This window comes from Drosophila kikkawai, chromosome 3L (assembly GCF_030179895.1).
Source record: "Drosophila kikkawai strain 14028-0561.14 chromosome 3L, DkikHiC1v2, whole genome shotgun sequence".
NCBI lineage: Eukaryota > Metazoa > Arthropoda > Insecta > Diptera > Drosophilidae > Drosophila > Drosophila kikkawai.
In genome coordinates, this window is record NC_091730.1 from 19291743 (window position 1) to 19319499 (window position 27757).

The window sequence follows — 27757 nt, forward strand, 5'->3', positions numbered from 1 at the left end:
ATTTTTAGTGATTCCTTTACTCTGTAGTCTAGGAGAAAGATTCAGAGATATTAATCACCATTGATAGTAATTATGCCAGAAGAATACCCTTAAAAAATATTAAATACAAACTACACGAACAATTTTGAATGCTGACTACCCACACCTAATCCCAATAAATCCCTCTATTTGTTCGGGATAAATGTATGATTGAATGTAAATTCCTCCTGATAGAGTATATCGGCATATAAGTACATATAAATTATGCCCAAGCTTACAAGTCGCTGCGGTTGGAGCGACGGAGGTGCGAAGTGGAGTGGATCAACCTTCAGAGCGAGTTGCGCAGACGCCGTACCGTCGCATGTTGTAGGTTTTGTTGCTGCGATCACTGCTGCTGAGTTGTTGTTGCGAACTATTACTACAATATTTGCGGCGTTCGGTATTTATTTATATTTGATTTTTGTTGTTCTTTTTTTTATTTTTTCGGTTTATTTCTTTACGTAAAGCTGCGTCCAAGTTGAGACACTCCCACAATTGCAAGATAACCGCGACTGCGCGCGCGTGTTTCCATCGCTTCGATCGCAGATCGTGCTGTTTTCTCAGGGGCTGCGTGCTGGGGGGTGTATCGAGTGGATCACCCCCCTGGCATGCTCCACGCCCGCCCCTGTCCTGGCCAGCAACTGCTCCACCGCGATTTCATGGCACAGCAATTCACACAGCACTTCAGTTTGACTTTGCCACTCGCTCCGCCGTGAGTTTGCTGCTCAGAAGGGGGAACTCAGCTCCAACTACAACCGACTTTTGATCCGCCCACCTCAGCTCGTCGTCGTTGAAGTCTTCGTTTGTGGTGTTCTCAGTGTTTATTGCCTATTATATTGACTGTCTCCGTAATCGCCCCATTAGGCTTGGATCGTTACCATGCGGCATTTGGTGAGTGGGATGTGGATGATGCTCCTCCGTTAGGGTGGCTCGATATCAGGGGAAGCGGCAGAAGGTAGAGAGGTCTAGAGAGGCTTATAACTAGGCCAAGGATTACTTACCTTAGAAGGAATTTATTTTCGATCTAGTTTAGTTTTCTTCTAAATTCCTTTTACGTATTAAACTTTGAATGGATTAACTTTCCCAATGAACATTCACTTTACTTTCATTTTTAATCTTTCAAATGGTTATGACAATTTTTCACTCTTTAATAATAGTTAATTCTTTAGATTAATATTCATATGTTAAATATAGTTAACTTATATCTGGTAATATTAACCTTCTTATTAATAAATTTACATGTAATTTTTTTCACTTTCCCTGAATGTTTAAGATATTTTTACATCTTTAAAGACATTTCAAAGGTATTGCTGCCAATGAATATGAAGCTACCCTATATTAACAAGTTTTAGCCTTAACTAAATCTTTATTATTTTCCCCTTTCAGCTTCTTCTGCTAATTATCTCGCTGGTTTTGGTGTTGGCCAAGCCGGCAACGGAGGCACCACGTTTGCTCATCGATTCGGCTCCATCGGTGGTCTCCTACCAGGGCTCATCGCAGACTCAGACGCGCTTTGTCATCGCGCCTATGGGTAGGGCACTGGGCTATGTGGAACCCACAAATCTTAACCGGACTTTCCATACAAAGGCCACGCAGGAGGGCGGCAGTACGGGCTACGAGCTGCTAAATCTAAGTCCGGTTTATGTGCCCGGCAGTTAGGCAATGGATATGCGTAGTATTAAGTAGTTAAATGTGTGAATAAAGCTTGATTGTATAACAGTATAACAGTTTGTGGAAAGTTGATTTTGTTTCAATTTGTTTAGCCGCTTTTAAGAGCGGTGTGCTAGAAATTTCCGATTTTGTAACAGTATAACAGTTGTATATAAAAATTTCCCAAGAAACTCTTATTTTATAACAGATCCGGAATGCCGCCTAATCCTTTTGAATAGTAATTCTCAATTGTGCAAATAAAATTAATAATGTCTACTTGTATAACTGTATTAACGCTTCCATTCTGTCACTAAAGATTTATAAATGTTGTATCTTACAGTATAATTTAAGAGACAAGGGACTAGAGACAACCCCCCTGTTGGCAACCCACCCAAAAGTCATACTCCTTTTTTAATTTAGTAGGCTTTGACACTTCCTTCAGGAATTTGATATGGCCGAGTCCTTTCACTCTGATTCATGGTGTTGTATACACCTCCCTTAAAAAAAAGAAATTTAGCCACAATTATTTAAAATATGTCGGAAATGGCGAGGATTAGTTGCCGCCAAGGACGTGTGCCCAGCGCATCGATGATGTTCAGCATCATGCGGTCAGCGGAAGAGACTGCTGATATGACGGCGCTGGAATACCACGAGAGCCTGATCAGGGAAATACGCACTCTGCACAAGCCGAGAGATGCGAACGGCGTGGTTGTGGAAATTGATAAAGGTAACTCTACCTGTCGTAATTCCGAGTCCACGACGCCATTGCTCATGCTCCCAGATATCGATTCCAATGACGAGAATCTCATGGAGTTCCTGGCCTAGTAGAAGTGGCATTCCGATCTAATCCAAATTCCCCGTAACACCTGATCTCGATTTTCCAGACGAAGTTCCCAAACATCGGCCCCATCGCTTTCGCATCTAAACTCTGGGTACGGATTTCGGACTGGATCCGCGCCGGCAAACGGTTGGATCTTTATATAGCTCGCCACTCTTTGGCCACTTTGTTCGTGGAATAAAATGCATTTCATCTCGTTTTTGCTGACATAAAACGGCGAGACCTTCACTGCTGGGCTGGGGTCTGACAATAGGTTCGTTCGATCGGTTTTGGGTATCAATCTGTGGGCCATTGTTGGAGATTCGCGACCTTTTCGGGCCTAAACATAATCGATTGTGGCTGATATGTCTAATGAGGGTTCGAGCTTAGTTCAAGTTCAATGCAAAGCAAACGAGTTTGCCAATTGCTCGTTAGTTGGTTTTCGCTGAAGGACAGTCTATGTATCTTTTTGGCCATATAAAGCCGCGGACGCAACTCCGAATCAGCATCAGTCACTCCGTCGACTTCACAGCACCAAAAACCACCAACTTCAACATGTTCCGCTTCGTGAGTATCCAAGGAGTACGGTTGAGGAGGATCTGAAATCCTTATATTTAATCATTTGCTCAACAGATTGCTATCTGTGCCCTGGCCACCATTGCCGCCGCCGCTCCGGGTTTCGTTGAGGAGCACCATGTGGCCGTGGCTACCCCCGTTGTGGCCAAGGTCGGCGCTGTGGTGCACTCTTCTCCCGTGGCCACTTCCCACCAGAGCTTCACCCAGTTCCACAACCAGGCTGCGCTCACTCCCGTGGTGAAGCATGTGGTTCCTGCCGTTCCAGTGATCAAGACTGTGGTTCCTGCCGCTCCTGTCGTCAAGCATGTGGCTCCAGTGGTTCCAGTGATCAAGACTGTGGCTCCTGTTGTTCCAGTGGTCGAGCATGTGACTCCCGTTGTCCACCATGTGGCTGCCGCCCCCATTGTGCCCGTCGTCAAGCATGTGGCTCCCGTTGTGCACCACCAGACCTATGTGGCTCCCGCTGTCCACCATGTGGCTGCTGTGCCCGTTCTGAAGACCCTGCCCCATGCCGTCTCCCACCAGAGCCACACCCAGATCCACCAGAAGGCCTTCATCGCAACCCCGGTGGTCAAGACCATTGCCACGCCAGTGGTGCCGCTGGTCAAGACCGTTGCTGTTGCTGCTCCTCTCGCCCATGTCTACCACCACTAGGGAACTTGTTGTTTTCCCTCCAACGGATTGTTATGGTTGCTTCTGTGAATAAACTCAATTGTTGACATTAGAAATTGTGCAATTTTGTGACTTTAGGGAAGGGGATTTCGTCCAGTTTTGGGTTAAAACTTGGACACCGAATAATTTGAATAGGTGATCGATTCGATCACACTCAATTAGCATCTAAATAATCAATTTGAATGACTTTTATTTGGGCGCGACTCATTAGTATTCATAGTCTTGGTCAAATCGGTAGCTCAGTGCCGATTCGCCAAATAAAAGGGAAATATAACAAAAACCGCAAAAGATGCTTGCGGCTATGTTAAAAATAAATTATGCAAAGCAATTATCAGTTTTATTTTTATTTACATCTCTCGGTGTCTTTGGTTTGAAAATCCCAAATGTGATGATCATGTTCGATGTATCTTTATATGATTTTTATGCTAAATTTAATAAGCTCATATCTGGAGCATTTTTTTGTGGATAAGAGTTTAGTTTAATTATATTTAGAAATTAATTATTAATTATTTTTACTCTTAACTTCTTTAGATTATAATATAAAAATAATATTACGTGCCAAAATGAGAGAGAAAGTCAGAGAAAGACGTATTTTTATGACCGCTCCGTGAAAATAATTAAAATCCTTTGTAATCTCACTTATTGTGGTGGAAAATACATTTAATTCCAAAAATCACTCAGTTTTTTATCTGAACCGATTGAAAACACTTTAAAAAAAACACTATAAAAGTAATTAAAAGTGCAAAAATAATTTTTGTTTGCGCGCGAAGTAACAAGCAAACGAAACATAAAACACTCAAACAGAAGTGGGCAAGGAAGAACACAGAAGACAAAGCATAATCCGTCGCACGCACACAAACAAATGGCTCCAGCACCCAAGCGCCAGCGTGAAGCTACGTCCACGGACTTGAAGAAGGATCGACCCTCTGATGCACCGTGTCCTAAATTACTGGACATCATCGAGAGCAAGCTTGCCGAACAAACAGCCAGTATATCAGCCACAATAACTGATGCGGTTCAAACATCCGAAAGCCGCATACTACAAGAGCTGGGCGAAAAGGTAAATGTGATGAGTGAGACCATTGAAAAACTCACTCAAAGGGTGCTCCAGCTGGAAAGAGAAGTCGCCGGTGTGGAGCAGCTGAAAAAGCGGTTGTTGCAGCTGGAGGCCTCTGCTCAGGAGGCTCAACATTTGGGTGGGCGTCTCGGAGAAGTGGAGGCTCAGGTGGCTACTCAGGCTAACGCCTGCATCGCGGCAGACTTGCGAGTCCACGGAGTCCCCTATGGTGAAGGCGAAAATTTAAAAACTTTGATTCACTCCCTATGCTTCAGCCTGAAACTCACGCCACCGCCTAAGATCCGCGATATTTTCCGGATAAAGCCGCGGAGATCTAATCCAGCCGTGGATCCGGCCATTATTATTAAATTTGAACACGTGCGAGATAAGGCCGCGATGCTGCGTGCGGCTGGTGCATACCGAAAAGAATTTAAGCAGCCACTAAACCTAAAACTTTTGGGTATCAATTCCCCGGCAGCCCTCTACTTAAATGAGCAGCTTTCAAGAGAGAACTATGCTATCTTCAAAGAGGCCATGCGCTTAAAAAAGCTTAAGCGTCTGCACTGGGTGTTTACACGACGGGCGGTCGTCCATGTCACCCAATACGAGGGAGCCGACGCAGAGATAATGCGAATTGATAGCATGCAGAAGCTCCACGACCTGCAAGCTAATACATCGCTATCTCTGGATATCTCGTCTGCTGGAAATGCCGAAGAGCAACTAAGAGAGGGAACTCTTTTTCGTTAGTATTTGTCTCTTATGTAGGTTTAATAGGCTAAGTTCTTTAAGAGAGATCAGTTTAATAGAATTCTTTTGTAATTATTTTATAGTTCTTAAATTGCGTGTGTGTTTAATTTATCATTTTAATTCAATAGCTTTGATTTAACAGCATCCAGAGCGAGTAGTAGTGCAATAATTAGGGTTCTTGCAAAACAAAAAGAAGGGTTGCGTATATGCCATATTAACGCTCAAAGCTTATGCAAAAAAATTGATGAGTTCCGGTATTTGTTTATTAAATCTAATGTTGATGTTGTGTGTGTTAGTGAAACTTGGTTTGTCCCTCAACTTAGTGATGTCCTAGTTGAATGTGAAGGTTATGACCTTTATAGATCTGACCGCGAGGGGCATGCTGGAGGGGTTGCCATCTATATTAGGAAAACTTTAAAAACCAAATTAGTAATCAAACAACCCTCTGGCAGTTCAATAGAATATCTTTTCCTGGAAGTACATGGGCGTGGAAACTCATCGAATATGCTCATTGGATGTGTCTACAGGCCACACAGAACGATTGACTGTAGTGAATTTATTGACGAGTTATCTTCTTTATGTTCTGAATACTCTGACGTTTTAATAACTGGGGACCTGAATAGTAATATGCTAAGGGAACGACAATTAAACTCTGAAATGGAAAGTCTTGGACTACAACTAGTAAATAAGACTCTACCAACACATTTTACGACGAATTCAAATACACTTCTAGATGTTTTCTTTGTCAGCAATACAGACAGAATTCTTCTTTATGACCAGGTCTCAGTGCCGGCTTTCTCAAAACATGACCTAATATATATGACGTACGAATTTAACCCTAACTGTACTGACCATACAATTTTCTATAGGGACTTTAGGAACATTGACTTTGAACTTCTAAGTCATGAATTGGATTCTTATGATTGGGACCCTATGTACAATTTTAGTGACGTTAACTCCCAACTGCATTATTTAACGTACTGCATTGACTCAATGTACGAAAGGTTTGTGCCACTTAAGCAAAAGGTTCTTAAAGCCAAAGATAATCTGTGGTTCAATAATGGTATTGCTGCAATGATCAATCGACGCGATATTGCCTATAGACGCTGGAAAAGATACAAAATTGCAAGTTACTATGACGAATTTAAGTCTTTGAGAATGACTGCTAACTTGATGATTGCCAATGCAAAGAGCAATTATTTCGCTCAAAAATTTACCAGTACAATGACAATGAAACAAAAATGGAGAGAACTTAAAATGTTGGGAATCGGAAAATCAAATCACAATAGCAAATTAGACATAGACCCCAATGATCTCAACAGAAAATTCCTGCAATCAAACGTACCTGAAACACTGACTAACCCTTATTTGGACATGACTGTGAATAATATCTGTGATAATAGCTTTAGTTTTATGTGTGTTTCGCCGTGTGACGTTCTAGAATCAGTCCTTTCTGTAAAATCTAGTGCTGTTGGGCTTGATAATGTTCATCCCAAATTTATAAAAATTATATTGCCAAAGATTTTAGACAAAATAACATATGTGTTCAATTCTGTTTTGACTATGTCTAGTTTCCCTATCTGCTGGAAATCAGCCAAAATTGTTCCTGTCCCAAAAACTAACGGCGAATATAGGCCGATATCCATACTGCCATTTTTATCGAAAGTCTTTGAGCAACTATTGGCCAAACAGATCAACTGGTTTCTGAGACAAAACACCCTAATGTGCAATAACCAATCTGGCTTTAGACAATTTAGAAGCTGTACCACTGCAATAATAGATATAACTGAGAGCATTAGACAAAAACTTGATGACAAACATGTGACGTTATTAACTCTTTTGGACTTTAGCAAAGCCTTTGACACGGTTAACCACGAAATTTTATGTACGAAGCTTTCAAAGTTCTTCTCATTCGCGGACACTGCTGTTAGATTAATTTCGTCATATTTATATGGCAGATCGCAAACTGTGATCACTGACACTGGACCATCTGACGATATGATCTTGACGCGAGGTGTACCTCAAGGCTCTGTTCTTGGTCCACTACTGTTTTCTATGTACGTGAATGACCTCCCGAGTGTACTAACCAATGGTAATCTTCATATGTATGCTGACGATGTTCAAATGTACGTTAGTTGTCCTGTTGCTAGAATTTTTGACTGTGTAGATGTATGTAACCTTGAATTGTCAAATATTAGTAAGTGGGCAAACATGAATGGACTCTCCCTTAATCCGTCAAAATGTAAATGTTTAATTGTTAGTAAAAGATCGTCAAATATTCCAAATCTTCCTCGTCTTCGTGTTAATAATGGCTGTATTGAGTATGTTGAGCAAGTTGTTAATCTAGGTATTACTATGACTAATAACCTTTCATGGAGTGCACATGTCATAAGGGTATCCGGGAAAATATACGGCCTACTTAGGCAACTCTACATGACACAAAAGTACCTATCGGCTGATATGCGGCTTATGATTGCAAAGGCTTATCTCATACCTTCTCTAAGTTATGGGATAGAAATTTTCGGGAACTGTGATGCTGCCTCCCAACACAAATTAAACGTTGCATTTAACAATATTGCAAGATACATATTCAATATTAGACGAGGTGATCCCATTACGGCAATGGCCAATAGCATATACGGATTTAACTTTAAAATCTGGAGCAATACCAGAAATTTAATTCTTTTGCATAAGGTAATAAATACAAGAGAGCCCAGTTATCTATTTGAAAAGCTAAAATTTGGAACATCAGCAAGAACCAATAATCTCATTAATTTTCGTCATAATCTTTCGTCTTCTGAACGCCACTTTTTTATTCACACTATTCGCTTGTGGAATGAACTTCCTCAAAATTTAAAAACAATAAGAAGCACGCCGCAATTTAAGAATAATTTACTAAAGTTTTATAGAAATGAAAACTAGACATAATAAAATAAATGTTCAATTATAACATAAGGACATTCAAATTGTTAGAATAAGATATACATGTATTTCAATCTTGTGTAGTTTTAAGACAGATAAGAAATTTTTAAAAAATTGACCCGTTGTGACTATCGCACTAATTTATAAGTTTTAAACTTGTAGCGTTAGGAATTTATTTACCAATAAAAACTCTTCAAAACTTTAGATTGTATTATTAAAATATTATTTTTGACTAGTAATTTGTTGGATTTTTAGAACAAAGTAAAAGCTGGTAAAAATTTTTGCTGTTTAGGTTTTAAATAAATTATAGTTTTTACTTCAGGAAAGATTAATCAAACTTAATTTGCAAATTCATGAAATTTATCCCTAATTGTTAAATTAAATTAAATTAAAGTTATAATAAAGACCTTGGATATTGTATTCAAGATTGAAATTATAAAACCCAAAATTAAATTCACAATTAAAAAAGGACTTTTAATAGAAGTTGTCGGGACATTCTACTGTAAAGTTGTTATTTTTATAAAAAAAAACTATATCCATTATTTTTGAATTTGAAAAAACCCGTAAAATGAATATTCAATGCTCCGTAAGCTATTTTTATCTTCTGAAAATCACCCCTCCAAAGATTCTCCATAAAGCAATCGCATTATTTCGTTTAAATTCTTTTATTTTCTTTGATTGACTTTTCTTCTTTTAACTAATATATTGCAGGAGTGTCAGCTTGCTTTCAATCGATTTACTTGTGGTAGGCGGAGTACACGACGGGGGCACTGGGCAGGACAGTGTGGACCAGCGGGGCGGCGGGGATCACAGTCTTGACAATCGGGGCAGCTGGGATGACGCTGTGGACCACAGGAGCGGGGGCGGCCACCACAGTCTTGTAGAGGGGAGCAGCCGGGATCACAGTCTTGACAATGGGAGCAGCTGGCACCACCAGTGGAGCGGGGGCAGCGACGACGGTCTTGACCAGAGGAGCGGCATGGACGACGGGAGCAGCATGGACGACGGGAGCGGCATAGGCCACCGGTACCTTACGCACCAGATTCACGTTGCTCTGGTGGGTGATGGCCGAGGAGGCACTGGTGTCCACGTAGGCGGTCTTGGCCAGAACCGCTGGCTGCACATACGAGTGGGTCTCGGCAATCAGGCCAGGAGCAGCGGCGGCCACGGCCAGGCAGGCGAAGAAGGCGACCTGTAGAAAGAACACTTAGTTAAGGATTTATCCTTTGGTTATTTCCACTTTGGCACTCACGAATTTGAACATTTTTGGAGTTTGGGTTTTGGGGATTTGCTGTGATTGCTGAATCGATTGCAACTGCTGATGATGACAGGCCAAGCTGGCGCCTTTTATAGTTGCCTAGTTTGGTCCCAGCCTCAATTGTTTGTCGCTCTAAGTACTTTGCTGAGCTTGAGCCCCAAACTGGTTTGGGCTTTGGGTTTGAAATAAAAATATAATTCGGGTTTCCAGCTGCCGCTCGATGGCGGCTTCTAAGCGCTTATCAAAGACGCAGTTCGTCAACTGACCTAGGTTCCGACCGCCTGCCTCTTTTGTGTGTGGGTGAGGAAGTGGAAGTGGCTATGGCAGTGGAGCTAAGCTGAGCTGGGACAACAAGCCAGGCCAATCAATCGACAATGGGCCAAGTAATTGGCCTTAGATGCGGTCGCTTACGCAAATGAGGGGCTCCTTTAGACCCAAGATGCGTGGGTTATCCTTCGGATGTCGCATCTTCAACGTAATTGAGTTGCATTCAAGTCTTGTCTTCGATGCATGCCCCCGCAGCGGAGGCATCATGTGGATGTGCATCTTCCAGTTAGCCTTAATAAGTTATGTGATGCCGAGGAGACCTTTAAGCACATAACGTTTTATTAGATTCCTTCGCTAATGAATCACTGTGGCCTCATGTGGAAGTGTAAATGCCAGCGATGGGAATCGGATAAGGAATGATCACAAAATATGTGCTATATCGAGATGGTGAGATTATTAAAGGTTAGCACATAGACAGGTGTGTGGATATTCTAGTGGAATAGGTCAGGGATCTTGTTCTTATAAGCTGAGTACTTGAGCTAAGAATAGAAGGGAATCTTATAAATCATTGAAGCTGAGCAGGAGGTTTCTTGGAATAGAATTAAGTTAAGGATGCTTTTTAAATCGATTTAACCTTTTAAACCTTTACAGCATCTTAATTATATAAAATCTCTTAATAAAGTAATTATGCCTATAAGTTAGTTGGAGTTAAATGTAAGTCAAGTTAATCTTAGCTTCAAACTTAAACAAAAGTCTCATAAGTTAGTGCTAAAAATTCTTTAAAATTTAGGACATAAATCTTTACTCTTCCAGCTAAAACTTGACCCCAATCAGAACCCTAAAAAACCGATAATTGAAACAGTTTGCCCTTCATTAAACGGGTCACAAAACAAAAGCTTAATAAATTATATGTGGGGCTGCCCTGCATTCAAATCCAAGCTGGAGCTGGGACTGAAGCTGGCCAAGAGCAAGAGCGATTGCAACAGCGACGGGTCCAGTTGATGGACGCGGTGCGCGGCTGCTCCTCAAGTGATTCATGGCCATAAAGCCCGGCCAAGCTACCGACTGCAGCGGCCAGCAGCTGTTAAGTGCCCGCTTCGAGTGACAGATAAAGACCCCTCCTGCCTCCTGCCCTGAGACCAAGATACGGTCCCAGATTCAGTCCCCCAGACTCATGCCCAGACTCAGATTCAGTCCCTATGTCAAGGTTACCCGCCGGACAAGCCCCACGCGTACTTAACCCACAATTTCAAGCTGGACGGCGACTGTGTCATTGTTTTTTCTTTTTTTGTTTTTCGGGTTTTTGGGGCTCGACTTTGGATCGAGCGACAGTTACACGTACTTAAGATAAACATCTGTCCGTCGTAATGTGGAAAATGAATACCCAGAAAATTATGCACAAATCGAGATGAGGTTTCAGCTTCAACGTTGCTCTCGTAAATCCTAATTTGTGCCTGTGTCATGTAATTTTATGAAGTGTTACTTGCTGATTATTATTGTTTTTGTTTACGTTTCGTAGAATTCAATCAGAAAGCGAAGGATGGGAAGAAGAAAAGGTTTACTTGGGCAAGATGAGGTAAGCAACGGATTTATTTTCTGGATTTTATAATTTGTTTCTTAGTTTAAAGAAGGATAATTCTTTTAATTTACTGAGGTGATTCCTTCTTACTCTAGCTTCCTGTTTAAAGCCGTTCCTATAATTTAATAAATATTATTTAGATCACTGATTTGACCAGGTCAACAACTCTTTGGTCGACCATTCAATCACTTTGCTAAGTAGGCTCGTTGTTAGACCTTCGCCAAACTGAGCGTGTCATTTGTCATTTGGCCAAAAATCAATTGACAAATTGGCTATATAAACGGCGAGTAGGCCTCAGTGGGTCATGAGTTCTTACTGGAGTTTCGCAGTGGCAAATTCAAACTAAGACTAGATCCAGATTTCAGCTGCCTCAACATGCATCGAAAGGTAAGTAATTCAAACATATATTTTTATTTTTTAATGTTTTTAAAACACCCCCCACAGCTACTCTACACCCTGGTAATCATTGTTGCCCTTGCATTGGTTCAGGCCTCCCAAATCCATCATAATCTGACATTTCCTGCTGCCAGCCAAGTTTTCAAATGTTCTGCCAAAAGCCACCGCCTTGGGTACTCGTACAGCAATCGGAGTTTGACAAGGGATCTGCCCACATTAACCACGGACTCAGATATAGACACACACACCTCGATGTCATCTTGAATTGAACTTTGCTGCCTCGGGACCCCTTTTACATTAAGGCACTAGCCGTGCATTGTTGTTGCTTTTGTTATTTGAATAAACTGTTATAAATTATTTATCAAACAAACAAAAGTGGATGGAGCTTATCCTTTAGACAGCCAGAAAGGGGTTTTTAAATTTAGATTCGTGGTTTAACATTTAATTCAAAGTTTGTGTTTGTTGTCTAAGCTTTATTTGGGGTTACAATGACTTAATTTGGTTGTCTTAAAAAAGGTTTTAATTTGCTTTAATTAAAAGCTTGTAAAAATCAATGAACAAGCTAGAGATTTTCTGTTTAAAGTTTAAACTGCGTCTCTCTCCCTAATGTAGGGGATTTTTCATTTTAAATAAAATATGAGGTCCTATTTTCTATAGATGGTGTATATATTTAAATTATTCTTTAAGAAATTCTTAAGAGTTTTTTTAATAGTAGCTTTGCTTACTATTATTAAGTCATAAATATATGGCTTTTAAATGTTGAGATTAAAGAATATTATTAAACCAGTTCACAACATTTTAATGTGGTTCCTAATAATATAATATATACAATTTAAATATTATATTATTATTGAAGGTTACCGATACCTAAGAAGGTTATTATTTTGCTTTGGTAATTATTTCCTGTAAATTTTGTTATCCTACTAATATAAATTAATACAACACATTTGCAATTTAAGGATCAATAATACTTTTTGGAATTTTATTTAATTTTCTTTTAATATTTTTAACAAACCAACAAACAAAGGCTTTAATGGTGCAGAGTGTAGGCCAGAGGAGCAGCATGGACCACAGACTTGACCAGAGGAACGGAGTGAACCAATGGCACGGAGTGGTGGACAACGGGAACGGACTGAACCACTGGAGCAGTGTGGACAGCAACGGTCTTCAGGACGGGAGCAACCACTGGCTGGACGACGGCCTTGCTGTGCACCTGGGTGATGCTCTGGTGGGACACAGCAGAAGGAGCGGAGTGCACAACGGTACCAACTTTGGCCAGGACTGGCTCATGGACCACATGATGGGTCTCGATCAGACCAGCGCTGGCGGTGGCAACCAGGAGGGCGACGACGGCGATCTGTTTCAGGAATAATTGGTTAACTTCGGATCTGCAGGATATATATTCCTTGAGTTACTCACGAATTTGAACATTTTGGTAATTGTTTGCTGAAGCGACTGAAGCTGCTTGTTGGCTTGAGAAGATTCGGGGGTTAACTGATGATGTCTGGAGACCATCAGCTGAGCTTATATAGAACCCGGGTACTTCAGACCCAACCGCTGACCTTCAGTACGCCCCTGCATGACCCGACTTTGATCGGATCGAGGGCCAAATCCGAGGCAAACTCGGCTCATTATGATTTCTGGTTGCAGCCGCAGCGGCAGCGGCTGCCGAGTGCCAAAAGCTCAGGTCGTGAGTCCGAAATTGGAGATCTGAGAGATCCGAAATCCAAAATCAACAGCCGAAGTCTGAAGTCTGTGGTCTGAAGTATCTCGGCTCTTATCAAAAGCCCCTCAAGGTGGACAGCTTCGCGCACGAAGTTTGTTTCTGTTTGAGCCCTTAGCCCGGCTTGGTCGCTATAAAAGCCTCACCTGCGGACTCCACCAGCATCAGTCATCTTTCTGAGCTTACCAAAAAACAACCCAATTCAAAATGTTCAAGTTTGTAAGTTGAAAGGATTCAGCCGGGTTCAAAGGATCTGAAATAAACCCACTTCTTCCCTCAGATCGCAGTCGTTGCCCTCCTGGTTGCCACCGCCAGCGCTGGTCTGATCGAGACCCACCATGTGGTCCATGAGCCCGTCCTGGCCAAGGTTGGTACGGTGGTGCACTCCGCTCCTTCTGCTGTGTCCCACCAGAGCATCACCCAGGTGCACAGCAAGGCCGTCGTCCAGCCAGTGGTTGCTCCCGTCCTGAAGACCGTTGCTGTCCACACTGCTCCAGTGGTTCAATCCGTTCCCGTTGTCCATGCCGCTCCAGTGGTCCACCACACCGTGCCTGTGGTTCACAACGTGCCAGTGGTTCACTCCGTTCCTCTGGTCAAGTCTGTGGTTCATGCTGCTCCTCTGGCCTACACTCTGCACCATTAAGGACTCCAAATGTGATACAGTTTTTATGATTTTTTGTTTAAATAAATGTTTTTTCGTTTCACCATAACAAGATAATCGTTGAGTTTTTCTGAGTTATGAATTTTAGATTTAAATCTAATTAGGCGGTTTTAAAAAATGTATGCTTCTTTAGAAAACTATGCTAAAAATAGCTTGAAAATGTAAAAACATATTTTTAAAGAAATATTTGTAGTGCTTTTTTAAAGGAATATTAATTAGCACTCATTTTTTGTTCTTTTCAATAGTGAAACACATGATTTCAAAGCTTCTTATTTTTTACAATTTAAAAGAAAATAATGGAAAACTAATTTGAAAAATAAATATTTCCTTTTTTAAGTTAAATTAAAAAAATAATCAATATTTGAGGAAGAATATGTACATAAAAGTTGGCCATCTTATACAAGTCTTATACAAACTTGCAATAACTCTTTGAGTTGCCTACTTTCAGGCTGCCCTTAAAATTAATAGCTTTACTTTAGAAAATTTTAAAAACACAAAATTTCGCTCGCTATAACAAGTATGGTAGGTATTTTATTGCTTGGAATGTATTTTAGTGTCTAAACATTTTTTTGTGTATTTTTCGTTCTCATTGCTGGATTTGCTTGCTTTATAAACAGGGCATGGCGGAAGACAGGATATGTGATTTCCCAGAAATGCTGGAGAGCTGAACAGGAGTTGTATATGGCTGGCGTGTGTGGGTGAGATATATTCCTGGGGGCAATTTCAATCTCCTGGAGATTAACCAATCACAACGGGTCCCAGACCGTGGATGCTCTTGACCAGCAGCGGCGAAGGATGCACCTGGGTGATGGCAGAGTGGGAGATGGCGCCGGGTACAACGCTCACAACTTGGGGAGCAGCAACCAGATGGGGTCCGGCGACGACAGTAGGTCCCCAGAGACCAGGAGCCACGAGTCCAGGTCCCGCAATCAGTCCAGGTGCGGGAGCAGGCGCAGGGGCGGCAGCAGCCAGGCAGAAGAGAGCAACGAAGATGCACTGGAAAGGTTATAGAAATTATAGTTATCCTTCGAATTGAATCCTTTTTAATGAAGATAATTTTCTAGGCCTTGTGGCAATTTCCTTACCAGCTTGAACATTTTGTTTTGTCGATGGCTAAGAACGATTTGACATAGAACTGCATGCTGGACTGGCCTATTTATACAAAATACTCGAGATCAGAACTGCATTTGTTGCTCTCTAAATGGGTCGCCAACACGCCTCTGCACTCTGCACTCACTTAACCTGGCAACAAACACACACCGTTTCCCCAAGCCACTAGCCTTTTGAGCCAAGTTAAGCCGCATAGAACCAAATCGAACTGAATGCCAACCCTTCCGGGGGCAGGTTCTCGTCTTACACATTTGCACTGCAAAAAATGTTAACTAAACTTTACTTGAAACGAACTCATTTATATTACTATTAAAAATTATTGAGGCTTATATATAAGAGTATATATAAGTAGTTCAGTTAAGGAAATAGTAATACAAACTATTAATCTTTATATATTTAAAAGCTTCTGATAATTTAAAATTTATTGGCATAAAGCGTACAAATTCTATAGTACTGGAATATTCTATATACAATAACTTTTCCTTTAAATAAATCTTTAATTTATTACCAAAGTTCTCATAACATTTTCCCAGTGCTTTGGCACAGGTTCTCCCTCACTTGACTGGCCACTTCGCAGCGATCTGATTCGTTTCTATTCGATTTCGCCGCCTTATGATTTATGCAATGCGAGACATGTTCTAAGTGGATTGTTTGCCGTATTCCCAATCCCCAGTTCCAGTCCCAGTCCGGACTATGCGGCGTATACTTGACACTGTTGCATGCGTCGCACAATTAAGCACACAAATAAATAGAATCATGTGAGGGGGAAAATATGTAATGTGAGAGCTCAGCTTAGCTCAGCTCCACAAAAGAATCAACTCAAGCGACGTGAGGGGGGGCTGCTCTTTGCACTTTTGGCTTGCATAAATTACGTCCCCAACTTGGCGAAACGTTGATTAATGTGACTTGCCAATAACGTCAGCGGCCAGCGGTCAGTTGGTAGTTCAGTTGGTTAACTTCAGCTAACTTGCCTCGGGGCTCGGCCAATCGACAAAACCAATATGATTTTGTCTTGTGCAATAGTGCGACACTTGCACATCAGACACATTTTAACAGATTTATTATTGTAGGAAAGATCAAGGAAATGTATATAATTTTTATGGGAGAGTGAACTAATTTTAAATAAAGTTTTACGGAACTTGTTTGGCTGATATATATACTTAGTTTTGTCAGGAATTTGTTCGGTCTAACTTGATTTAAAGGAATATAATTATTAAATTATGAGAATATATTCCAATTTAAATTTTAGATTTTTTAAGACAACATGACATTTTTTATGGATTTTTAATAATATTTTGTGCCTTATATTTCTGTATTATTCTTAAAATTTAGGTAGTTATATATACCTAATATATTTAAAAAAAACCTTTTAAAATCACCTCCCAATTCCTATCTATTCCGCACCTATTTAACTCAGTCTGAACTCCATAGTTCCACCTTTACTCACTGCTCGTTTGTTTACCTTTAATGAGCTACCGAATCACGTGTCTTTAAAATAATATGTACAAAAACCGCAGTTACCTTGTCGAAATCTATTTACTTACTATTTTATTGTATTTTATTTGTTTGCCTCGTTTGCCGGTCGCTGACCGCACTCTGAAAAGTTGGCTTAAAGCATAACCGATTTGCGGCTAAATTGGCCGATGAAAAGGCAGGCCAAAACAAAAAGCCAAAAACATTTCAGGGTTACCGCTGATTGATATTGATTTTGATTTGTTTTTAATGCACCAAACAAGGAAGTACGAATTTATTTGTTTGCCAGAGAAGCAGAGAAGCAAATACACCGAACTACGCCCAACACTCTTTCGTATTCATTGCAAATTGGCCATAATAAATACATCAATTAGATGTTTATGTCACATTAAATGCTCGAATATATCCCATTTGCCTGCCTTTATGGCAATGTTCGTCGATTAAGCTAATTCTGAATGTGAATAATTCTGACTGAGTGTGAGTGTGCGAGTGTGGGGGCAATTTGCATTCTGGCTTATGCAAAGAGCCGGGCCAATTGCAAAGGCAAAACAGACTTGAACTTGAAATAGACTGGGATCCCTTCTGGCTTACAATGGGCTGGAAAACAGCCCTGCCGCACAGCAGTGACTATTTATCACCTCGCTTGGCCAACACCAGCGAGGCAGCTCCTCCTCCTCCTTCCCCAATGCAGACATTCATCATGCTGCTTATGCACTGATTTGCATAACGCTGCGAAAATGCATTTGGTTGCCACATGGAGAGCCAACGTGTGTTGTCACCATGGGAAATGTGCCATCCCATCCCCCGACGACGAACCGAATACCGGACCGAATGTATCGAATGATTTTTTTGGTTAATTATGATTATGTGCCAATTATGTCACTTGGTTGGCGGTTGGCAAAAGCGATTCGTGGCGACACAGAGAAAGATCAGACCTCGTTTTGCGTCAGCTGCCGTATCCATTTCCTATTTGCCACAAAGCTGGTGGAAACAGAGAAATAATTAATTATAACTGAGCAAGTATGCTTCAGTAGATACGTGCGTGGGGTATCGTTTTCAAGAGTGCTATTTGGATCTTTTTTTCATGAACGTCAAATAAATAAAGGATGTTTAATAAATATATGAATTCTTGTGAGATGTTTGATTTTTAATGTGCTTTCTACATCTAAAAGAACCTTTAACAATACTTGCTCATAAATGATTTAAAACAAATCTTATAGTAAGAATTGCCCTCTTTTTACTCAACTACAGAAATATAAACCAAACTTTTAAATAAATATTTCATGAATATCAATCCTTTAGAAACCAATGACTTAATTCTTTAACTTTTTTATCCATCTATCCATTCACAATATTAAGACTAAATGAAAGACCGCCCGAATTAGAGGACGTCTTCATACGTTGAGTTTTTGTAAGAAACTGATTTTATTCCATTCAAACCCTAGCTTATATAGCTAACATGAGAATGTACATTGTAGATCTTAGTTCTAGACCCACGCATCGGACAGTTCCCAATCGTGGGAAGTATTTAAAGTACGATAAGGGTGCAAACAGTCACCCCGAAAGAACATATCTTAAACAAACCCAGACCGCTCGCAGGAGGTCATATTTCGGGTTACTTGTTACATAGGCTCAAGTGCCGGTTGTATTAATAGATAGATATGGTGCTAGGCCGTGCTCTGCTGCTGGGACTTTATCGCTAACAGATGCTTCTTATCTAAAACCGTGTTCATGTTTGAACACTAAACTTAACATTTTCTAAGATTTTTATACCCCAAACCCAACCAAAATGTGTAAACCAAACTTTCAGATATTGTATCTTTTTATGTACAGTATATTAAGGTTAGGCGGAATATTTATCCAGCAGCTTACAGCGAAACATCCTTTACGACTCAACAGTTCAGCTATTGACACACACGCATACATACACAGCATACACAGGTATGCATCATCATCATCATCTTCCTCGTAGTCAGTTATCATTATCATCATCAGTCAGGTCAGCATTGTGAATTAATCTTCGATTAATAGTGATGGAAATCATGGAAATCGTGATGGTGGTGATGCAGGTGGAAAGGATCGTAAGGATGATAGGCCTTGATGAGCGGCGCAGGATGATAAGCCTTGAGGATGGGAGGATGCACCACCGTCTTCACCACTGTGGGCAGGATCACTGGCTTGATGATGTGATGGGGGACACTGTGCACCACCGTGGAGCTTTGGTGGGAGACGGCGGCGGGCAGGTGGACAATCTTGGCCACATGCAGTGGCTCCACATGATGATGGTGATGCGGATATAAAGGATACTCCGGATAGTGGTGATGGTGGCCGTGCAGGAAGCCAGGACGAGCTGCTGCCAAGGCACAAAGGGAGAGCAGGGACAGTATCTGGGAAAGGGTAGGAATCCTTAATCCTTGTTGGAGAGTTTTTCCTCTCCCCAGATCCTTACCAGTTTCATCATGCTGTTGTGGGTGGGTGACTTAATCCTCGGTGGCTCGTTGGCTGCTGGCAACTGATGCCACTCGATGGCTTGTAGGTGGCTTTTATTCACTTGCCACTTGGCCCCCACCGGCAACAGCTGCTGCACTTCCAGTGGCAGATGCAGATGCTCCGATGCCGAGGCTGCAGCTGAAGCTGAAGCCCAGTTGCCATATCCGCCGTTGCTGCGAGGCTTCAATGTTGTGGAACTTAGCGTCTGCATCCGCAGTTTGCAGTCTGCCGTCTGCTGGCTGCAGTCTGCAGTCTGAAGCTGTTGCCGTTGTAATTGCAGCTCGTTTCGTTTCCATTTCAATGGTTGCCTTTGCGTTGTCTGCTTTTTTCGCACACAGTTTTGTCAAGCGCCGCATTGTTTACCCGCAGCGTCTGAGACGAGATCCATCCATCGACCCCTTCCGATCCCAAGCGCTGAACTCTGCCTCGGTTTGGGTTCAACGCGGTGGTAAGCAGGCGCTCGACAAGATTATGTGGACTAGGAGGTGCCCTTTTTGAATTTTAAAACTATTAAAATTTATTTTAAGTTGCTTTGAAAAATGCAAGTATTAACTCTTCCACTTCCACAGTTACTTTTAGCATGACTTTTGCATCTTATAAAATTGAATTAAATACTTTAAATAAGAATAACCTAATATGAGTGCTTAAGGTTAAAGATTTACTCTTTCTTAATAGAAATATATGCTATGTTAAATACAATTCTTAAATCAAATTAAATGAAAATATTAAATTTATGATTAAATACATTTTAAACAGTCTTTTTCAGTTGTTTTTAGGAATTTATATAATTCTATCAAATAGTTCCTCTGAAATTCATTAATTCCCCTTATTCTGTTGAGATTTAACAATTTAATTTCCCTTTATTTATATATTTTATTATTAAAATATTATTTTAATTTTTATATATTGTATATATTATTTAAAAAGAATATTATTACGTAATTATAATTATTATTTTACATTTTCTCCCACCATAAACGAGGCACATTCAATGAATAAACTAGAGTACCTCTATAATTTATAGAGTATCTGCTTATGTGTTCATTCAGAATGTTTATCTTTAAGGTTGTCAATTGTTGTTTGTTTTTTTATTTGTTGTTGCTGTTATTGTTGCTCTGCTGGCAAGTTTATAATAATATCCCAGCGATTGTCGCGCCGCGCTGCTCGCTGTTCTCGATGTCTTTGCTGCAGCAATTGGCACTGGTAATTGCAATTGCTGCCGCTTCTGCTCGTGTTGTTGGTGTTGCCGCTGCTGCTGCGATTTTCGCTGCAATTTGCACTCGTACCGTTAGGACCCAAGACCAGCTGCTGCCTGTGTATTGGTGCGCAGTTAGAGCATAATTTATGCCAGTGTTACATTTGCACGCTGCGACCTTGACTACTCGCAATTCGGTCTGCAAATTGCTGTTGGCTTTGCAGCATCGCTATCTATTTTTATACCCTTGCAGGGTATTATAATTTCAGTCAGAAGTTTGCAACGCAGTGAAGGAGACGTTTCCGACCCTATAAAGTATATATATTCTTGATCAGCATCAACAGCCGAGTCGATCTAGCCATGTCCGTCTGTCCGTCTGTCTGTCTGTCCGTCTGTCCGTCTGTCTGTCTGTCCGTCTGTCCGTCTGTCTGTCTGTCTGTTTCTACGCAAACTAGTCCCTCAGTTTTAAAGCTATCTGAATGAAACTTTGCATATAGTCTTCTATATGCTCTCACTGCTATATATGTCGGAACGGGCCGGATCGGACGACTATATCATATAGCTGCCATACAAATGTTTGATAAATTTTTAGAAAAAAAAGTATAACTTGGCTGTTTTTCAATATTTTTGCATCATTTTTGAGATATAGCCATTTTATATTATTCCAGAATTTTGGTAAAAATTTTATGAAAATCGGACGACTATATGATATAGCTGCCATAGGAACGATCGAGAAATTAATAGAAATAAAATTATAGCTTCGTTGTTTTTCAACGCATTTTTATTTACTCTGAGATATACGTTTTTTTTATTATTCTAGAATTTTGGTATAAATTTCATAAAAATCGGACAACTATATCTTATAGCTGCCATAGAAGCGATCGGTAAATGTATAAAATATATAAAGCTGAGAATGTAAAACTGTAACTGTCAAACTGTAAACATAATAAGTATAGGTAAAATGTAATGAAACTCTGTTTTGTGAGTGTTTTCAGCATTTAAATCTATAAAATAAACATCAAAACCAATCTGCAAGGGTATACAAACTTCGGCGTGCCGAAGTTAGCTTCCTTTCTTGTTTTTATTTTTCGTATTTTTTTTCAGGCTCCTCAGCATTGGTTTCTTGGTCAGCGGAAATTCACACTTGCCAATTTAATTGTTGCAGGTTTTTTTTTTAGTCGTGGAAATTAGTTGCAAGTCTGGGAAGTTGCCACAAAAACTGCCTTGTTTTTCTGAGTGTGTGAGAATCAAGATTTAGATATACTAGGTATCATAAAATAAATACCAACGATTGCAATAAAAATAGTAGTGCTGCCATCTAATGGTTTTTGGAGTAAAAAGTTTACTGACCAATAAAATTCTATTTTATTTTGTATACCTATGAAAATAATATGATTTAAATCGGAAGATATAGACACTGATGTAGAACCCTATATGGTTCTAAAAATTAGAAGTGTTATTAAGAATTGTATGAATACATATTTATAAAGTATTAAATATTTTATCAAACATGTATGGCTTTATAAATTTGTGTAACTCATATAATCTAGTTTGCAGAATAAGAAAGGTAATGTAATACCCCAAAAGTCAACCTTCAGTGACCTCAGGTTAATATTAATTTAAATCCCTTTATAAGCCTCCAAAATCAAGCCAAAAACCTATTCAATTTAAAAAGTAGATAAATAGATAACCAAATTTCTTGCTGTCATCTTGAGTGCTATTATTTTCACCTGCACTGCAAGGCTTCGCTGCTGTCTGCCATCGATTGTGATATTTAAGGCTTCCAATTGTGCCCTGTCATCTGCTGGAAAAGTTCACGAACAGCGACTGAGCTCAGCTCCATGGCAAACTAGAACACTTGACTCCGCGAGCTGAGCACGAGCTCGAGCTCATTAGAATGTCGCTTGGTATTTTGACAGGCAACACGGACGGCAAGTGCTGAAATGTCAGTGGCTGGGATAGACACTATACGAGCCTTAGTCGGGTCGCTTAAATTAATCATGATTTGCATTTAGCCGGGTAAATATTTACACAACAATTCGCGGCGGTCCCTGGTCAGCATAGCACTCCCAGAGCCGCGAAATTGGGGCCCAAAGTGAATTCAATTGCCGGTCTTATCGCGACCAGGAAGCACTGCATCTGGCTGGGATTGGAACGAGTTGCAGCGAGTGTTGCAACCTCTCGCTCCACGAAGCATGCTCCACCCAAAAAGAGCCCGATTCAGTTCAGTGGGTTAGTGGGAGCCCCAATCTCTGGCGAGGAATCTCAGTGTTCGAGTATTTTTCAATGTTATTGCAATTAAGCTGCGAGCCAAGTCGGGCATCCGCTGACTCAGCCGCATACACTTGCGATTCTGTGCCGAGAATGTTGCTGCGGCTCAATTGATGGACACATCTGACCTTAGCGAGTGGCCAGTGGCCAATTGGTGGCTCCATCCATCGCTGGCCACCTGCTATAGGTGAGCTATGAGCTATGAGCTCGTTGAGTATCCGCCAGAGTGGCAGCCAGTTAGTCGAACGTAATTACTTTGGGGGGCCAAGCAAATGAATTTTATATGCTGCCAGCCACCTTTTATTTCGCCTGCCAGTCGATCTACTTGCCGCAGCTGCTGCACATTTCTCACCGGCCGCCATTTGCGTAATGCTCCTTCTTGGGTTTGGATTAGGAGTAATGCACTTGGCGGAATATTACTTGGAAAATTAGTAAAGCAATCTAAGGTTTATAGCACCTTCTAAGGTAAAACTAGGTCTAATTCCAGGTATAAGATTCCATTGAATTTTCAAAACAAAAATGTTCAAATTTTCAAAATACTCCTTTGTAAACTATTCAAAGTTATCTATCAGAAATTTATATAAATCTTAAAAATTATCCGGTATGCAGATAGTCTCATGAAAAATGTCTTCCTCCTTTTTTTGATTATTTAAATTAATGTGTAAATTGAAAATTTTCAGTGTAGGTATCCAACGCTCTGACATCTGAGTGAACTGTGGCAACAGGACAGGTCGGATCATTTGTGGCCGGGAGTGTTTGGCAACACAGAGCTCTGGCGCCTTCTGATCCGACAGATCGGGCTTGGCCAACAAAAGCTCTTTTCTAGCCAGCGAAATATTGAATTTCACGTAACATAATGGTCAACTAATTTTGGGTCTTTTGTCTTGCGTGGAGTGTTGGCTGCGAGCGAAGTGATTTTGTACTTAAAGTTTATGGACAAGTTAATGGGTTAACTTTTCAGTTGCATTACTGGTAAGTTTAGTTAAAAGGTTGGGAAAGGCTTTTGGTATTTAAATCCTTGCTAAAGTTTAATTTAATTATTTATCTAACATTTGCTTTTCCAATTGAATTCCAAGAACTACTACTTCCTCTTTAATAGACTTCATAAATAATTTACATCATGCGTTTCAAAGCATTTGTCCCACACATTGACCTTCAAGGCAATTAGCTATATAAAAATCAGAATTACACAATGGGAAATCAAAGGTTGATCATGAAAGACTCGGAAGCACTTAAGAGACACAGCTAATTATGGCCGAGAAAAGAACAAGCCCGATAGGTAATGACGTCTGAAAGACTGTCAACACCCCAGTCCCCTCAAAGTAATTGATCTTTAAGCACGGCTTAATTGTTGATCATTACGCTTAGTCGGAGATCAACGTGAATGCCTCTAATTAAAAGCGAAATTGAGTTTGGTGCTAAACGGTAACGATAAAAGTTTGCCCGGGGAACTGGTTCCCCCTTGGTGCATGATAATTGCCTGGCAATTTCTTAATGTGGCTAGTAGAGCTCTCTTGGTGTTGTTATGCAATGCATTGGCCGAAACAGATACAAATACAGATACAGAAACAGAGGCAGAACTGTCACCTGGCTGGTGGCCACATGGGGAACATTACCCCCGGAGCCAGATCCCACGAGAGATACTGGCACAACGGCACCCAGCACTTGGTGTTTGGCTTGTTTTTTTCTTATTATTATTATTCTTGTTATTATAATGTTTTTTTTGGTAAAAACACAGCCCGGATATTGCCAAGGAATTTACCACAAATAGACTCAAATCTATTAAAAGTCACTCTAGAATTTTGGCTAACAAAGAGGCAAGCGGAGCGGAAGGCGAGCGGAGTTATGTCGCCAGATCGAAGCCTTCATTAATCATGCTAAAAATTGCTGACAAATCACCATAACGGCGGCAAATACAATCCAAGTCAAACACCAAACAGGGCACAGTGGTCTTATAGAATTTTAATTAAAATATTATCATTGCTATTAATTAATAATAATAATTCAAATTTAAGCAAAGTTTGATTTTGAAGGAAGATTTACTTAAAGCTTTAAGAAATTTGTATTAATAATATTTAAAAGTTATTTATTTCATGTAGGGGCTGTTGTATTTTTTATAGAATATTTACCAATAGCTTTCAGGAATTCTACATTTAAAAAGGAATTGACTAGTATTTCTTCTTTATTTTTTTCCTAATTTCTAAAATTATTATTATTAGTTATTATCTTTTTTAACCCACTGTTCTCTGCAAGTACAGTTGGGCCTGTATGTGTCTGTGTGATCTGTGCGCCTGCGCAATCGCCATCGCTGTCGATGTTTGCTTATTACACAAAGCGGAACTCCAGACCAGTCCCAGTTTCAGTCTCAGCCTCAGTCCAAGCATGAGTTCCAGTCCCAAGTGCGGTTCTATGTGGGATGTGGCTGACTGTGGCTCTGGCTGTTTATCGCTTTGCCGTCTAGCTGGCCATTGTTATGCCAGACAATTGCAATTCCAGATTAGCATAACCAGAAAAAAAAACAAACACACGGGATGGAGAAAGGCAAGGAGTGGCGGAGTAGCCAGAGGGAAAAAAGTACAGAAATGCGGTGATCAATTAGAGTTTCGAGGCTTAGGTTGGGTAATAAGGATCCTTGGGTTATTTATTTTATCCGTTAAATAAATAAATATAATAATAAGGCTGCCAAAATAAATAAAAGTGGTTAAGTTTTATTGTTAAACTTCTAGCCTGACGGAAATCCTAGATACTGGCTAGAAAAAGTTTAGAAATATTTAAAACATTTAAGTTTTTGCAGCACATCACTTAACATTTTTACCTTATAAAAGCTTATCTATTTAACTAAGCTTAAAATTATTCTTGAAACCAAAACATAATCATCAACTTTTCTATTCTTAGTTTTATCACAATATAATTCATTTTTAGTGTAGTTTTTTCTAGTAACTATTTAACTATCTAAATTTATGACAACTTCTATATAAACCTTATAAGAGCAGCTAATTAAATTCCCACATTTATTGAAATTATGAGTTATCATTAAAGTGCCAACTAGTTCTGGTTTACTGTAGCTCCATAAACATTCTGTGTGCGGACACTCATCTCTCCACCGAGACAAATAAATTTGGTAAAAATAAAAAAACAAAAGACACTGTGCTAAGCTTGCTAAAAATATGAAGAAATTCATTTTCATTTCGTTTCGCGTTCGCCGGCCGACGTGATGGGCAAGTAAATAGCCCCGCCGGTGACTTTGCGCACATTCCTTTCCCAACTCAGTGACGATTGCCACCGATTCCGCCTCCAATGGACGCGGCCTTCTCCCGCCACAGACGCAGACGCAACAACTGTAGATGAAGACAGAGATGGAGAGACGGGGACATGGCCCCTTGGAGCCAGTTATGGCCATGACAGAAACACGCAAGTGCGTTAGCATTGAACTTGGGCTACTTTGGGCGGGTTGTAATGGCTGTGTGCGTGTTGCAGCCACGGAAAATTTTCACGGTCAACTTTGAGGAAAATGACAAGTGTGAAACACATTTTTTTTGCGACGCCTGTTTCTGGGCCTGAAGTGATGCAAGTGGCGGCTGCTGGCCAACTGGCCAACTGGCCTGCTGTCCGAGTGGGCCAAGAGCCCACTATTCAGCAAACAGCCAGAGCGACAGACAAACATTTTATTTTGACTGGTTTTCTGCTCTTTTTTTTGCGACCTAATGGGGTACGATGTCTTAGGTGGGCAGTGGCCAGCTTTGGCCCGTTGGGGAGTCGTCAGGGGGGCCTGGCCGAAAACCCCAAGCGAAGACAAAGCGAATCAGCTGCTGCACATGCACACTTTGGCAGCTTTTCTGTTGCTATGTATTGCTGTTGCCGTGGCCGTTGGCGTTATTTTTCAGCTTTTCCTAACGATCTTTGAAGGAGGAGGAAAGAAAAAAATATTATTATTGTGTTTTCTGCATTTTAAGATTCGGTTGCACATGGCCGCCTGCTCGGATTTTGGCAGTATAAAAGCTGTTGCAAATTGCAAGCTGCCAGCACAATTCGGCGAGGCGTCAACACAGACCCACAGTTCAGTAGTTCAGCCAATAGCTAGCGCACCAGGATCGCCAGGATTAGCAAAATGTACAAGTTGGTGAGTAGAATAACAGAGAAAATGTTTTAGATAAACGATTTCAAGACTTTTAGTCCTGGAAAAAGGATTTCATATTTTAAATATATACTATTTCCAATTAAGGAATCTAGTATCCTTTAATCTTATATTTTAATTTTAATAAATTCCTTTTTAAAGGTGGTGTTTTTCGCTCTACTCGCCGTGGTGGCCGCCCGTCCGGGTTACCTGGAGGCTGATCCTTGGAGCCACAGCTATGCCGCCCCGGCCATTATCCATGAACCCGCCTTGGCCAAGGTGGGCCACATCATTAAGACCATTCCCAGTGCTGTCTCCCACCAGAGCATCAGCCAGGTGCATAGCTCTGCCCACATTATCCAACCTATTGTGGCTCCGGTGCTAAAAACCTATGCCGCCCCCATCATCAAGACCTATTCGGCTCCGGCTTTGCACACGACCCTGCTGTCGCCGTCGTGGGCTGGACACGGCTGGGCCCCGTCCTGGTAGAGGTCGTCCTGCGGACGATGTCTTTGCGTGGGCTAGCAACTACACAGATTCCAGTTACACTTCCCACCCAACCCGATGCTAATACGTTCTCCTTACCCAGCTGTTTTGTTTTTTTTTCTTACACATTTCGACTGATGTAAATAAATCCATGTTTCATGCTCAGAATAATCCGGTGGTGTTTATTTTATATTTTAAAATTAACTAGCTTTAAAACCTTTTGAAATTACTGTTGAAAAAGTTGTCAAAAAGTTGACTCATTTTAGTCTTTGCAA

General features: G+C 40.7%; 9 protein-coding genes across 9 annotated transcripts; 5 read left to right on the forward strand and 4 right to left on the reverse strand.

Moving 5' to 3' along the window:
- Positions 1-698: 698 nt before the first annotated feature.
- On the forward strand, positions 699-1851 carry LOC108084405 (uncharacterized). Its single transcript, XM_017180603.3, has 2 exons — positions 699-909; positions 1405-1851. The coding sequence occupies exons 1-2, from the start codon at positions 898-900 to the stop codon at positions 1675-1677; spliced, it is 285 nt and encodes a 94-aa protein (XP_017036092.1). The 5' UTR covers positions 699-897; the 3' UTR covers positions 1678-1851.
- Positions 1852-2874: 1023 nt separating this feature from the next.
- LOC108084402 (larval/pupal cuticle protein H1C) lies at positions 2875-3762 on the forward strand. The gene is made up of 2 exons (XM_017180599.3): positions 2875-3052; positions 3119-3762. The coding sequence occupies exons 1-2, from the start codon at positions 2945-2947 to the stop codon at positions 3713-3715; spliced, it is 705 nt and encodes a 234-aa protein (XP_017036088.2). The 5' UTR covers positions 2875-2944; the 3' UTR covers positions 3716-3762.
- A 5409-nt stretch (positions 3763-9171) lies between these two features.
- LOC108084400 (A-kinase anchor protein 14) lies at positions 9172-9771 on the reverse strand. The gene is made up of 2 exons (XM_017180597.2): positions 9712-9771; positions 9172-9651 (listed from the first exon to the last, which is right to left on the reverse strand). The coding sequence occupies exons 1-2, from the start codon at positions 9721-9723 to the stop codon at positions 9196-9198; spliced, it is 468 nt and encodes a 155-aa protein (XP_017036086.1). The 5' UTR covers positions 9724-9771; the 3' UTR covers positions 9172-9195.
- A 2012-nt stretch (positions 9772-11783) lies between these two features.
- On the forward strand, positions 11784-12308 carry LOC108084387 (uncharacterized). The gene is made up of 2 exons (XM_017180580.2): positions 11784-11950; positions 12008-12308. The coding sequence occupies exons 1-2, from the start codon at positions 11939-11941 to the stop codon at positions 12221-12223; spliced, it is 228 nt and encodes a 75-aa protein (XP_017036069.1). The 5' UTR covers positions 11784-11938; the 3' UTR covers positions 12224-12308.
- A 681-nt stretch (positions 12309-12989) lies between these two features.
- LOC108084399 (retinin-like) lies at positions 12990-13476 on the reverse strand. Its single transcript, XM_017180596.2, has 2 exons — positions 13379-13476; positions 12990-13316 (listed from the first exon to the last, which is right to left on the reverse strand). The coding sequence occupies exons 1-2, from the start codon at positions 13472-13474 to the stop codon at positions 12990-12992; spliced, it is 423 nt and encodes a 140-aa protein (XP_017036085.2). The 5' UTR covers positions 13475-13476.
- Positions 13477-13830: 354 nt separating this feature from the next.
- On the forward strand, positions 13831-14326 carry LOC108084435 (retinin-like). Its single transcript, XM_017180643.2, has 2 exons — positions 13831-13901; positions 13963-14326. The coding sequence occupies exons 1-2, from the start codon at positions 13890-13892 to the stop codon at positions 14323-14325; spliced, it is 375 nt and encodes a 124-aa protein (XP_017036132.1). The 5' UTR covers positions 13831-13889; the 3' UTR covers position 14326.
- A 516-nt stretch (positions 14327-14842) lies between these two features.
- On the reverse strand, positions 14843-15557 carry Nplp3 (Neuropeptide-like precursor 3). Its single transcript, XM_017180645.2, has 2 exons — positions 15429-15557; positions 14843-15339 (listed from the first exon to the last, which is right to left on the reverse strand). Exons 1-2 carry the CDS (start codon positions 15438-15440, stop codon positions 15082-15084), a joined length of 270 nt encoding a protein of 89 aa, XP_017036134.1. The 5' UTR covers positions 15441-15557; the 3' UTR covers positions 14843-15081.
- Positions 15558-18777: 3220 nt separating this feature from the next.
- On the reverse strand, positions 18778-19466 carry LOC108084386 (uncharacterized). The gene is made up of 2 exons (XM_017180579.2): positions 19376-19466; positions 18778-19313 (listed from the first exon to the last, which is right to left on the reverse strand). Exons 1-2 carry the CDS (start codon positions 19385-19387, stop codon positions 18951-18953), a joined length of 375 nt encoding a protein of 124 aa, XP_017036068.1. The 5' UTR covers positions 19388-19466; the 3' UTR covers positions 18778-18950.
- A 7453-nt stretch (positions 19467-26919) lies between these two features.
- LOC108084436 (neuropeptide-like 3) lies at positions 26920-27582 on the forward strand. Its single transcript, XM_017180644.2, has 2 exons — positions 26920-27002; positions 27159-27582. Exons 1-2 carry the CDS (start codon positions 26991-26993, stop codon positions 27483-27485), a joined length of 339 nt encoding a protein of 112 aa, XP_017036133.1. The 5' UTR covers positions 26920-26990; the 3' UTR covers positions 27486-27582.
- The last annotated feature ends 175 nt before the right edge of the window (positions 27583-27757 follow it).